This window comes from Pieris brassicae, chromosome 4 (genome assembly GCF_905147105.1).
Source record: "Pieris brassicae chromosome 4, ilPieBrab1.1, whole genome shotgun sequence".
NCBI classification, from domain to species: domain Eukaryota; kingdom Metazoa; phylum Arthropoda; class Insecta; order Lepidoptera; family Pieridae; genus Pieris; species Pieris brassicae.
The window spans coordinates 21080381-21095771 of NC_059668.1; the positions used below are offsets into that span (position 1 = coordinate 21080381).

At 34.5% G+C, this 15391-nt stretch overlaps 1 protein-coding gene across 1 annotated transcript in view; it reads right to left on the minus strand.

The window, feature by feature from the left end:
* LOC123708985 overlaps nucleotides 1-15391 on the minus strand; it is a 62072-nt gene that overhangs the window by 33994 nt on the left and 12687 nt on the right. The window contains exon 2 of the mRNA XM_045660047.1: nucleotides 4034-4229. Within this exon, the coding sequence (XP_045516003.1) occupies nucleotides 4034-4076 (43 nt within the window). The 5' untranslated portion in view covers nucleotides 4077-4229. The remainder of the gene's footprint in view (nucleotides 1-4033; nucleotides 4230-15391) is intronic.

The window sequence follows — 15391 nt, forward strand, 5'->3', positions numbered from 1 at the left end:
CAACACTTAAAAAAATAAGGTTGTAGTGCCACTGATTTTCATTTTATTTTTGTTAATTAATTTATTTTTAAAACAGTGGATGTTCCGACATTCAGAAAACACTTAAGCTACGGGGTTATGAATATAAATCAAAAGACGGACGCTTCGTCTGCATCTCTAGTCTCCAAACAACTAATTCACTGAAGTATTTCCAAACCAATTCGACTTAGGTTCAAGAAAAGAGCCTACCAATTCTTGAAAGGCCAGCAACTCACTTGCGAGGCTTCGGGCAATGTATCCATGGGCTGGGGTATCACTTAGCATCAGGTGAGCCTCCTGTCCATTTGCCTCCTATTAAAAAATAATCAATTTCGTCTAAATTCTCGCGATGTTTTAAACAATGTACGAGGGCCAATCCACGAGTTGGCCACTGTGATGTGAAATGTTATAAACACCAAAATCTTGAAAATTTAATAAAATCGTTGAGTTATAACAGGAACTTTATCATACAGTCATACATTAGGTGTTGCCTGTGCTCACGTGCTTCGCAATAAGTTACCCAGGTTGAATTACTTGAGATTGGCACTTTACAGACATTTCGAGTTTTCGTAGCGCTCCGAGAATTCCGATAATCAGCTTTACTTAAGGGATTGGGTTCGAAATTCAATTGTATCTCGAGTGATTTTAATAATTCATCAACTTTGAGCTAAAGTACATGATACGAATATACTAACTGTTAATGCAAAACATAGACGCGAAGTCTCAAGATTATAATAAAAACTAAACGAACTCGATACGATTAATAATAATAATAATTACGCCTCATTTATTCCTTGAAACATTCACAATATATACGACCTCTCTTACTTTTTCCTGGTGGCAGTTTCCACTTTGTTACCCTCTAACATTGGATTAATGTAATAATTCAAAAGTACTAGCAGCAATTTAGACAATAGTCCTTTGTCATAGCACACAAAAAAATCTAAATTAACATTTTAAGAGTTATCGCAAAACTAGTCAACAGCTCTGGGGTTATAAATTACTAGTAATATACTCTTAACTGTTAAAGGCTAGCAACGCAATCGCTAACATCCAAGGGCGTCCGAGGGTTTCCGCATTGTATGGATATTCCGTAAGAGCCTTTACAATATCATATATTTAAACAAACACTTTCATTATGTAATACATGGCTTGTATATCAAAATAAGTGTTTTAGATGTAAATTTGTAGGCAAAAATAATCTTCTTTAATGCTAGCCGAAAACATCAGCTGGTCTGTGTATAAACAAGAAACTTATAACACTGTCAGCGATAACAAATGTGACTTTGACGACAGCCAAAACAACCTGCAACCTAATCTGGAACAATAAATTGCTAAATATAATTTTCTAAGTTATTTATTTGTATATTTAAATGAAAATATTGCTGTTTTCTTAGTTACATACAAATACGTCCGAAACTTCTACTTTCTAACGGGACACTCATTAAGACGACGCCATTTTGTTTTACTTTTAAAAGTAACCACTAATTCAAACTAATACTAAATACGGTTTCTCCTTTTAGAATTTTCACTATATTCATGGTGGCAGGTAATCGGATAAACTTGTCATTTACATTTTAATGGAGGGTGCATTTGTGAGCTACAGGAGTCTTTTATTTTTATTTTAGTTAAGAATCGACAATGACTTGATTTTAAGTGGTACCCATTGACACTGACATTGCCAGAGGGCATGCAAGTGCGTTGTTGGCTTTTAAACAATACGCTCTTGAATGACCCTCAGTTTAATTGGTTCGGTAATACATCAGCTGATTCCACATATAAGTGGTGCGTGGGAAGAACTGCCTTAAAAATCGCTCAATTCCAACGACTGACGTCTAGGTGATACGGGTGTAATTATTTATTCTGCCTCGCCATCCTCTCAACAACAACTCTGAACACTGTCCATAGTAAATGTATAATTCTCTAGTATGTACAGAGGAATTGGAGGAATTAGATATGCTTTGAAAGCCAATTTTTTTCTTAATAAATCTTTTGGTCCTGACAAACGCCTTACATTTTTGCCGATACCGGTTTCTTCATATATTTTCTTTCACCCTACAATAATAATAATAATAAAATATGTTTATTTATTTTAAGTACAATTTCATTACAATGTTTAAGATTTGGGAACCCTTTTAAGTAAAAAATATACCTGGGTCAGGGTTTCCAGCTCTTTCATAACAAACTTAGTTATACATTCCTTAAAATATTTAATTTATATATAATTTAGTTACATCTTTTATTAATTTTAAACTGTTTTCAACACGCTTGAGTGCATAAGTGAGTGTGTGAGTGCAAATGTATGGGTGAGTCAGTGAATATGAATGAATAAATTCTGTCTTCTGTCATACTAGGCCTCAGAAGAAGCTCTAACTCTGCGTAAGGTATGTTCATGAGCCAGTTCTTTAGTCGTATTTTTAGATTGTAGACGGTAAGCGGGTAGATGTTAAGCAGCCTATTTAATTTATTATAGATGTAGTCTGCTTGCAGACACAATACAAGCGAGTCTTAAATGCGTACATTAACAGAAAAATTCATTTATGTGGGCCCCATACAGTGAAATACGGCTAAAGTATTATAGAAAGATAGAAAGAAACTTTCTACAAGATTCATAAATTAGGCTTACAATTTATTCACTTGTTTAATTTAGTTCAATGTAAGTTTAATTAGTTTAGGATTGCTTTCGTAAAATATTTTATCAGAGTTGGACTGAAATTGAGTTTAAGCTATCACTCTTGGGAGGATTTTGTCAATGAAATATATTTTTATAACAGTATCTAGCATGTTTTAATTATTTAAAATAAATAAACCAGTGGCGTAGAGATTTTAGGTCTAGGCCTCAAATTTCTCTATCTATTTAATCATCATCAATATAATAGGCAAATTAGTGATCAGTCTTCTGGGCCTGAGTCCTGCCGTCGACTGTTTGGTTCTAAGGCAAGCCGGTTTCCTCACGACGTTTTCCTTCACTGTTCGAGCGTTTGTTAAATGTATACATAGAAAGAAAGTCCTTTGGTGGACAGCTCAGACCTACGATCTCAGGAAAAAAGCCACTAGACCAACACTGCTTATTGTTTAAAATTATAACATAACTAGTATATGGCTATTAATGTTTTTAATTGCTTGGATAACCGCTAATTTTCACACCAGTAATACAAACCGGAACGACGGGTAATACGTCATGAGCTAAACACAAAGTTTTACAGGCAGCAAGTAATTGTTAAGGTTTATTATATTTGTATTCGAGAACCGATGCTCCGTAATATTATGTAGAATATCTTCACTTTATAATAAATAACAGTAAATAACACAAGTCATTTTTAAACATTTTTGTAATGTAGTAAAAATGATACCAGATCTACTTTTATGTATATTTGTTTGTTTGTTCAACAAGATTTTAATATAAGCTGGATTTTATAACAAATTGTATCGTAAGCGCGTGCAAAGCAGATTCCAATCTTGTTTGGGGGGTTTTATCGGATATTCTAAGATTTATTCAAGTCCTACGGATACGAAGGAATCACGCAAACGTTACGTGAACGAATTTTTTATATTTTACGATTTTATTCTCGCATATCGATAAATATTTCAATTCAACTACGCTACTATGACCAATAATGCTTTATTAAAAAACTATAATACTAATTTGAATAATATGTTAGCTTCTAAAATTTATTTATTTAAATTCTAAACATTTTTATGAAACATATTCTTAAGAATCTTGCTACAAGTGCGCATGTGCAATAGTTATTCATTTGACTCGTTCGGTTGTTTACGAATTGTTACGAATTGACTCGACCATCTCCCCGACGGGGGATGGTCGAGTCGAAGGAGGGAAGTTGTGATTATACAAGAGGTTGTGACACATGCGCACGGGCTATTCCTTTGTACAAGTTTGACATACAGTTCACTTAAAATCAGTGAAGTAAATTATAGTGAATTAAGTCCTCATTGAAGTGTTTAATTTCCTACCCTAAGAACAAGATCAACTACCGCTAACAAATATAATACTTACTTCCGACGAGCCATAGTAAAATGGCTGTAAATTGCGAAGCCATTATGTTTACGTTCGACAATTTGACACGTCAAGTGGCGGGCGCGTGTCGGCTCCCGTGGGCCCTTCTTATCTCCATAATGTTCAAACCCGTCATTCAAATATTCTTCACTGACATAGGTGTTCAGCTATTGTATCCGTGATCTTGCATATCAATCTGTAACAATACATACGTTATATATATGTAATACATATTACCTAAGGTGTTTCTCAACATTGAGATTGTACTGGTCCATTGGGAAATTAGATACCGCAACTTAATATCATATATGTCAGATGAGTTTAGTTCCATTAAATAATGTTTTTATAAAAATAAGTTCTTAAAAGCTATGTTGGTTCCTTCAAGAAAAGAATGTTCCAATTCTTAAAAATCCGGCAACGCACTCACAAGCCCTCTGGCATTGGAGGCTTTCATTGGCGGCGGTATCACTTATCATTAGGTTTGTTAGAAAAACGTAAAAAGTACAGGAATGTTTGATCCACAACATTGCAGAGATGTACAGTGGTTTAAAACTACGTTTAAACATATATATCGGCTAGTGTTCAAGAAGCGTTCATAAAAAACAATATTAACCAAAGCTATTTAGAAACCTATCACGAACAAGTAGAGAAACATAAGGTTATGTATATACAGTGGTATTAAGAAGAAATCTGCTTCAACTCTATAAAAGTTGAATTTTCACTATATGTAAAAGAAATGTAAATGTCGATCAATGCTTTAATATGTATTTAAATGCAACAAATCAGCTTAAGTATATAAACAGCCTTTAGGATGTCTCTTAAAAAGTAAATTTATAATATCCTCACCTCCAACCTCATCTGAAATGCGAACCAAGTATGTGTATGAAATATACAAAGAAATATATATTTCGATCCGGCGTACAGGTTGGCGCCACACTAGTAAACCTAGAGAATATTCCTTTCCCTGTACAGTGTATGTGTTAAATGATACGTTAAATTTTGTCTTAAGCTTCTTAGATTTATAGTTCCCTAGTATTATTTAAAGCGAGATCAGTTTCACCGCCGCTTTATTTATTTAACTAACTGTAATAAATAGTAGATTTATATAGGAAACAGTTCAACGGTTATTAAATGTATTTGAAATAAGTTAACTTTTGATTTAAGTTAGTGTATTTTTTATACTTTTAAATAAGTTATGAACAAATAAGACTCTGGTATATCCGATTTTCCATTATAGAGCTGAATCTTGGTCTATACAAATATCTGAATGAAGAAACATAGATGCTCTGGAAATGATGTGTTGCAGGTAGTTGCTTTGGGTTTCCTGGACAGCTAAGGAAACAAACTACAAGCCTCTTCTCACTCGGGTAGTGATGGCAAGATCTGTAAGGAGCAGTCTTGTCCATGCACAAGACTGCGGCTACAGATAAAAAATCGTCATTTGACACTTTTTTGTCTAATGGCTAGTAGTATGACACGCAGAGAACCAGAAAGTTTAGAAAATGTTATCGTTACTGCCAGAATGGTGGGCACCAGACCTCGGGTCCAATCCCCTACACGCTGGACCGATCCAGTAAAGGCCTTTATAGGTTTTACCATCACTCACGCCCTAAGGTTTGCGAAAGTCAGAGGGTAGTGAAGGAAGTTGTGCAGTGCCACTAACATGACCTCAGAAATAAAGAGCCTGACTACAGAAGGAGTGACGTTTAATGATCGATGCTGATAACCGGGATTCCTTCTAGAGTCTCACTGCTTGAATGTAGTGATGAATTTCCAATAATTTAAAATATCAAAGGACCTATGAACTGATTACTAAAGTTGAAAAACGAAAGTGCTTTCATTAAGAAATACAGCCTTCGAGTGATTTATCGTCTCGGGAGGCTCTATTCACGCCGTGCGTTTTGTTGTCTAGAGATCGATTGATTCCGAATAAAATACATTTACCAATTGAATAGCACCCCAGCAATGTTTCAGCGAAAGCGACACTTTTGGAAACTGGCACAGGGTAGATAATTTAACATTAGATTCATTGAAATCGATACACGACATCTAATGTTAGGTAATACAGTTTTTTCGTAACGATGTCAATTAACAAAGATTTTTAAGGTATTTCTTTTAAGATTTGGGGATTTCTTTTAAGATGTATTAGGCTATATTACAAACTATAACTAAGTAGTAGTATGACTAAATTTAAAATATGTAAGCTTGTAAATTAACGATTTTAAAAACACCAGCTCTCATTAATCAATATAGTGCGTCTGGAAGAAACTGCTTTTAGCAGTAAATATTGGAAAATCTTCTTACTATCCAGTATCATTCGCACCATCTTTATGACTGAAAGTCTTTTGTCGCTTCACTAGACATTTTCTGTAAACTACTGAACTGTGGAATTGACTCCCGTTTGAGGTCTACCCGGGAAAAGGAGTGGCGGAGAGTTTATTGCCAGTTCTTCCCGTCCGTACTACGCCCTTGGTTTAATAACTGGCAGTAAATGTAAAATTAGAAGCATTTAATATGTATTTCTTTATTGACGTTCATAATTGTACATTGTGTTATCTACACGAATAAATGATTTTGTATTTGAATAATTTGGGATACGACAGCCATTGATTTACAAGAGAAATGACTCTTCACTTGAAGGCCGGCAGCGCATCTGCTAAACTGGATCCATGGACAGAGCTAATTGCCTTTTATGGCTCTCTAGTAAGGCTCATTTGTAGTATTATTATATATTTTAAATAAACATGCAATTTCGGTACACATATTGATATAATCTTTTAGGTTTGTATTGAGATTTATTGTGTTAGTGAAACTTTTTGTGGATTTCTCCAATGTGTTAATTTTATGTTTTACTTTTTTAATTTTATTATATAGAAATGTATCTATTTTGTTTCCTAAACGAATAAATAACACAACCTAACCTTAACTCGAATGGTTTTCGCACCCCAAAATGCCCATTGCCTAATCTATCCGTCCGTCGTGTTTTTCCAATTCCAGTTAAATGCTGGATTTAAATAAATAATCAGTATTTCAATCTTTTATGAGATTTAAGCGATTCCTTTGTGCCTTTGCAATTTACTTAAAGGCGATGGAACTTTCAAACACTTTTAGAAAAGAGTTTTATAAAAGTGGTTTTGATTAAGCATCGCTTTGAGAAATGATTTACAGGATAACATTATACTTTTAAAATTTAAAGGAACATTATATTTTTAAACTTAAATGTCACATTTTCGATAAACTCGAGCTAAAAGCTTCAAACGGCTAATGAGAAGCTCTAAGCAGAATAAAAAAGTTCTTTTTGACGAGGTTCTTTTGGTTTTTTTTTAAATCATCTGCATGATTACTTTTCAAATAAATAAGCTTTTGCTAGGTTTTTTCTAACCATATTAATTTAAAAAAGTTATATGTGAGCATACAAATATGCTTATTACTTTATGGAAAGGAGAAACGCGGTAGGTGTTAGACACTAACCAATAGAAATCTGAGACCCACACCTAAAAAGTTGTAGCGCCGGCGATGATAAAATAGCCTGTATAAAAAAACTATATTTATATAACCTGAAATTCGAATCCCAAGTGTGAAACGTGTGTTAGTATTTGTACATACAAAACCCAGGTACACCATTCGCCGTAGTTTTGTGGAACGGAAATCGAGGAGGTTTTGGTAAATTTGTAGGACAGAATTTGTCCAGAGCAATAAGGCTAAGCAAAATATTGTAACCAATACTAAATTAGCTACGTGAATAGCTTAAATCATGGCTTTCCATCGATAGGAAGTGGCTGAGTATTGTGACCGCGGAAGAGTTGCTGCATATAGCCCTGGACAACACACGCTTCATAAAACTGACGGCCAACCTCCAGTAATGAAGACGAGAAAGAAAAAAGAACTCGTTATATCGTAAACCAATCGTTTATAGAAAAATTACTGATTCCATCAATATTTCCTAATATTATAAAGATTTGTATTTTATTAAGGATCCAACTCAAAAACTGGACCGATTTCATTCCAATGCTACTAATGCCCCAACAAAGCAAAATATATACCAGTTATCGGTAAAAACAAAAAAACATCAAATTAAATAAAAAGAGCAGATATATATACACAACAAAAGACAAACTTTAAAGACAACATGAAAAGGACCCAGGAGAAGAAGAAGAAGAGAGCGAAAGAAAGAAAGATAAATAGAAGAAATAGAAGCGGTAGCAGGAAGCGATTAAAGAAACAAAGCCATGGACATAGTTGCACAAAGCTGGAGGAGACCTGAGAAGGGGTTTCGATCGACGTTACTGAAGGTGTAGGATGGTTTAGGAGAAGAAATTTAAGCTGTATATTATTTTTATTATTATTGGAAATTAAACGGTCACTTATTATTATTATTATAAATAGAAAGAGCTTATGTTTTTAATTCTAATTACAATAATAAACATCCATTAATGTAACATAAAAAAATGCAATAACGATTCTCAATCTACAAAGAGAACATCCCGAGAGGCAACGCTAATACACTTCCCGACTGTTTTAATGATCTTTTATTTTTCTTGAAATACGTCGAAACAGACTGAAATAATGTTCCAATCCTTTGGGAAGTAGTGATTTAAAATTAGATTCTCTTAATAACCTCACTTTAAATCATAGTTTGAAATTGTTGAGAGGGACTTAACCATATTTGGTTTTAGATGAAGGTAATTGTGTTGTTTGTTTATGTGTAGTGTTGGCCTAGTGGCTTCAGCGTGCGACTCTCATTACTGAGGTCGTAGGTTCGATCCCCGGCCGTGCACCGTGCGCATATAACATTCACTCGAACGGTGAAGGAAAACATTGTGAGGAAACCGGCTTGCCTAAGACCCAAAAAGTCGACGACATGTGTCAGGTACAGAAGGCTGATCACCTACTTGCTACATCTACTACAGAAATCTGAGGCCCAGAGCTAAAAGAGTTGTATCGCCGTTGTTTTTTTTAAATTGTGTTATTTAATTGGTACCTTACACTACAGTAAATTTACTTAGCTTTTTTTCCTACACGTCACGTTTTCAGGAAAAGTGTTTTTGAAAGTTTTCATAGAAACTGCCAAAAATACTGAAAAAATATTTATTAGGACTACACTGCAAAACTGAGTTGTTCAAAACAAACAATGGTGTATAAATAATAATGTAAAACTCCGTTTTGTAGTTTTTTAATCGAGTCCGGACAAGCGAGTTAGCAGTAATCAACCATAATGCTACTATCCCATCTTGCTTAGTATCGTTTCTCCATCCCCTTTATCATCCATCCATCACCTCTCTTCCTGTTCCTCGCTGACTGCTCAAAGACTTTCAGGAAAAGAGTCAACGTGAGAAAGGTAATATGTGATAATCTGTTTGACATATGTTCGTAATTTTTACAATGTCTTAATTTCTTGAATGAGAATTCAGTCACAATTATTAGCAGCAGTTTGCGCCCCAGTGCCGAGAAAAAACCAAAGGGTTTCGCGTGCGTTGATTATCACTGTTTTCTTAGTAAGACCATGCATTCTGCACCCACTGTGGTTTCTGTATCAACCTATCACAGGTACAAGTGGTAGATGGTGGTAGGATAGGTCTAATAATACATTTTAAAAAAATGTGTGCGTGTCCTTGTGTACACACGTAAGAAGTGAAACTTCTTTATGACCTTATTTTTCAAAACATTATCTGCTATATGCAACTTAACAGAAATTGGTTAAATAAAATAAATAAAGTTTGCCTTTTGTTAGGCTTTTATTATGATAGACATGAATACAAATAATACAATTATTTTATTTTACCTTATTACAACTAAGATTATTACAGAATTTCATTAATTGTAATAGACTTATTAATATCATTTTGTTATTAATGGCTTCTAATCTCTTCGAATCAACCGTGGTAGGGACAAAAAAAACGTAACGGAAAATGTGACTTGTAACCCAAAAATGTGACGGTATTTTTTTCCAACGCCGATAAAGAAATTTCACTTCAATAATAAAACGTACCACGACTCGCATTTTAAATATAGAAACAAAGAAAATACTCAGAAACAACAGTCGCAAATGTTGCTTCACTTTTACGGAACTTTTTTACTATTATTTTCATTCCAAGATAATGTACGAAATAATTTTAAACGTATTGCAAAATTGAATTTGGTATTCGATTCTCGCTGTAAATCGCACTTTAGTGGAAAGTAAAAGAATTGAACTACATTTTGTGCACTAAATTTATTTCAGCAATTTAACTGCGCGCACTGAATCTAGATTAAATATGTTCTGAACTTTAGTAAGAGTTAATATAACGATGTAAGGTAAAATGAAATTTTGATAAGCTCAATTATATAATGAATAACTTTGAATTGGTTAGTGACTTTATTCTAGTACCTACACTTTAAACAATTTTTTATTATCTTATTGAAATTTTTACACACACAATAAGACATTTCGAAGAATTTAGCGGATATGTCTCATGTAAAAGGTTTGCTTGACTTCGAAAAATATGACTAATATCACACAGAAACACATTGTCAATTACTTGACAAAATTTCCACTGGATGGGACAGAAGTCGTCCACAGTGAGCCTCCATCAAAGTCTTGAGCTACGTATTATATCACCTTCCAAGTCTGTCCGGCTGTCTTTACCTCATCTGTTACTGTACTGTTTGATTGCGATAGACACGCTTCCTTTCGGGTTCCAATCAAGCGCCTGCTTGGGGATATGATTACCATCTCTTCGGAGTTCATGTGCCGTTCTACTTGCGTCGCTTGACCTGCTGCTAATCGAGGTTTTTCTGCAGTGCTCATAGAGTTGCTAGTTGGAGATAATGATAAAAATCAAAAAGAAAGAAAATTAATATGTTTAAATTTTACTTTACTAAAGTTGGAATTACACAGCTCATTCATAGTAGGTTGGGAGGTTATTTGTTGTCTATAAACAGAAACTCACTAACAAGAATATCTTAGAATTTATCATTACGGACCTCGTAAGCCTCTTTTGGTTATGAAGCATTTCTTGGTGCAATTTTTCTTTACGGGCAATAAGCAGGCAATCATTCCCGACGCTAATTGCCTCAGAGCTTATCGCATTGCATAATCTAAGTGAATGACACAAATATCTTTGAATAGTAACTCATCAAACTTAATTTTTTAGGCGTTTCAACCCCTTAAATTCACGTATCGTAAATTACGTATCGGGCGATCATCAATAACTGTAATCTCGAAATAATTATTCACACGTTTCTTGCTTTTGTCACGAAGAAAAATGTGAAAAGTTTTACTCGCTAAGATAAGGTTTTTTATGATATCTTGATGATTTTTTACGATATTCAACTAAATATTATCAATCTTTCACTTCGTTTTATTTATAGAAAAACAAATAACATAATACATACAAATTATAAGAGATGCAACCGGCAACCCTAGTAAGGGAAAAAAAGGGATTCAGCGTGCGACTCTCATTCTGAGGTCGTAGGTTCGATCCCCGGCTGTACACCAATGGACTTTCTGTATATATACGCATTTCACATGCGGTCAAACGGTACCCGGTTGTACCCGCGTCAGCTCTTCTCCGCGGGTCCCGACGACACCAGGGCAGCAACCGCGGTTTCGACCGCTGGTCGCCTCGCTGGGCCTCCCCCGGGTCCACCGGGGGTCTCACCCGGCGGTGCTTGACCGCGAGCCGCGCAAGCTGCCCGATATCATCACTCTTCACGACACCAGGGCCAAGTCGAGACTACTCCTTGGCCCCCTCCTCATCATCATCATCACCACCGGACTTGACACCCCGGACATGACCTCATCGGCTGCGCGCAGCGGGTAGAGACTGAGTCTCCCCGCGCGCCCATATAGCCCTCACCAAGGGCTATATGCCCGCCCTGTATCAGCAGGGCGCGAACATAGACACCACCTGAAGGGGGCATACGCCCCGAACAGGACAAAACACCCCCCTCGCGAGGGAGGGTGTAGCATTAACTACGAGTCAAACGGTGAACGAAAACAACGTGAGGAAACCGACTTACCTTAGATCGAAAAGGTCGACTGCATGTGTCAGGCACAGGAGGCTGATCACCTACTTGCCTATTAGATTAACAAATGATCATGAAACAGATACAGAAATCTAAGGCCCAGACTAATAAGGTTGTCACCATTGATTTATTTTATTTAAGTGCATAACTTAATCTTATGAAAAATAGTACCTGTACCTTAATCTAAAATCATACAAAAAATAATAAAATAAAGTCAAATTAGCTAATCTCACGGATTCATGAATACACACTTAAATTAAATAGTAATAAATATACATTTTATATTTATTTTTAAATGTCGAATAGTAGTAATTACTGACGGTTTACATAATTTTTAGCTCTGTTAATGCTCTAACGATACTTTAATGTTTTAAAAAACAACGCCCATTTTGTTAGTCGATAGTATACTGTCCATATACCACATATTATATATACACTGTGGTGATAAAAATCCCCTTACATTTCACCTGAGTGGTTTTACTGACCTATTTGAACTTCGGATAATAGGATTATTTTTGTTTTCCATACTTAATTTCTTTATTTATTCAAGATAGAAACATAGCAGACACAAAACAAATACTTAGGAAACTGTTCGTTCGTGTCATATTTTTTAAAATTAAAGTGGGAGTTGATAAAAAATGTAAACAGAGGAATCACAACAGAACAGAAGATAATTCAAAAATAAAAGAAGCTAACTTATAAAAATAATAACGCTAATTTTTATCCTTTCTACGCAGGCAAAGCTAGCAAGTAATAAATAAAGACAAGTGGCAGTAAAACTACGTAGTGTAAAACGGGAAACTTTCGTTATAACGAATGATTGTTAGGAACAACACTGTATAACAAAGTTACAAACGAGATAATTACGTTTTCTACTGTGCATTACCTGTATTAAGTAAAACTTAAATGAATAAAAGCTGATTAAGCATGTAACCACAAAAGTTAATGAAGGTTCACATGATATCATTATATTTTATACCCATTTATTTTGATTTTAGATTTTAGTTTAGTAAAATGTTTTACATAACTTTGTTATTAAAACAAATTTAAAGAGTTCAGTCCCTGTGGCAGTGTACCTTCAGTGCTAGCAGCATTGCCTTGCCGTATTGCGATACTTATTTGTTGAGCGAGGAAAGCACCAGCTCTAAGGTCACCGGTACTATCTACCAGGCGCCATTTTAAATCTTTAATTAGCGCCTGTGCTCTTGATCCTCACGGCCCAAGAGTATCTACTCCATGGGAAACAAAATAAATATTTGAGCCGTTAATAATTTTCCGCCTGCTGCCATGTTTTGTAATAAGGCTGTGGTAAGTGTTGCTTACGCAGATATCGGAGCAGCACAGATAGAAGTCAGTTGAGTTTCATATACTCTAGCACTCAGTAGTACATAGAGTTTGTGTCTATTAACATTTTCACTAATGTATTAATATACACAAACCTATAACATCAATATATAATGTCAAGCGTTCTATCAATTAACACAAAATTATATTACTACCACTATTTAAGCCTTGACTTGTTTAAGTTATTGCAAAACATGCTTTCAGAGTATTAAGAATAACCATCGCTAAATCAACTGCATCATGAGCACACCCTACATATACACCCTCACGTATACATCACACACAGCACAATCGAATTAGTATTTAATAATATTTAATAACAGGACAGTTGTCGCAAGGAATAGGGACAAATGGAAGAATTTGGAGGTTTTCACTTCGTTGGAGGTTGAGTACTTCTGACAACATAAATGTCATGGACTTGTAATTGTAGTGTACTCGAATAAAGGCTATTTTTATTATTTTATTATTTAGTATTTTTTATAGATTTTTCCTTTTTATTTAATATTTATTCCATCATTGACTATATAGACAGATTGTTTTTTGTTGTTGTATATAATATATGTTATTTGTAGGATTAATAATAAATACATATTTCACTCTGTTTATTATGAAGTTTTCTTAACAAATTCCTGAATTACATACGGTACCCTATAGAAGATCGCTGACGTCGCGGCACGTGTATGATCAATGTGCCGGCTTCGAGGAATCATTCTGCTGTTACAGCATTTACCGCATTTTATAAATTATAATTCAATAAAATATGTTAGCATTATATTCGTATCTAGATCGATAACGGATGTAGTTTTTGTAACCTAATTATAAGTTAATTAATATAGTAGTTATATAATTATTGGTTTTTTTTGGGAGTCCGGGCTGCCGAATTCGTATTATTAATTATTGAAAATATATCCATGGATGTTATTTTCATATCTTCTTATAGGCAAAGTGAGGCAAGTATCTAGGTTATATAAGGAACATCTACCATAGCTTGTAGTTTTATAATTGAGAAGGTTGTTCAAGTAACGGGAACTAGCAGAGCTCGTTAATGTCCACACTAGCCTTAGGGATAAAAACGGATCTCTCAGTACCTTTATTTACTTACTGTAATTAAATGTACACACAAAACATTGGTACGTGTTAATATTAAATTAAATGAAAAATAAATAAGTTTAACCTTTAACGGAAACAAATATGTTTATCTAATTAAAATCTTTTATAATTACTTATTGATTATACGACCACGACCGGTCAAAACCATTAAATTAATTTATTAAAAATAAAATTCATTTTGGACTAATTCCAATGAAGACGAACGCTTAAGCTGAATGCTGATATATTTACAAATAACAAAAATGGAATGAGTCAAGTCAAATCAAAAATCATTTATTCATATAGGTAGCACAATGTACACTTATGAACCTCAAAAAAATAAATATACATTAAATGTTTATAATTTTACATTCATTGCCAGTTCTCAAATCAAGGGCGCAGAACGGAAGAGAAGAACTGGCAATAAACTTTCCGCCACTCTTTATAATCGCCAAGGAGCTGCAACGAAGTAATATATATAATAAAATAAATTAAAAAACAAATATTTGTCTCAGATTGTCAAAGATCCTCTATCAGCAGGAGGCATGGTGAAATAGGAGCACGCACTTACATTCTCGTGGGAACTACACGCAGATACATAGCCGAAATAGCTAACATCACCGCATACACGAATTCAAGTCCGACCATTCACCACAAGTAGCTCCCGTTCACGAGTATCACGCACGCGATGAAATCTTATAAATAAAAGTATTGTAAAAGTATCAGTTGATATCCCACAGTCTTGGGACGCAGGGCGTTTTTAAATATCGAATATAGAATATTTTGCTAAAATAAGTCTTTATTTTATTTTAAAAGTAACGGGACAATTAATTTTCTAAAAGTTACTGGTCTCGTCTGGGAATCGAACCTACTCAAATGTGAAAAAAACACCCCTTTTTGTTAAAAAACTACGTTACG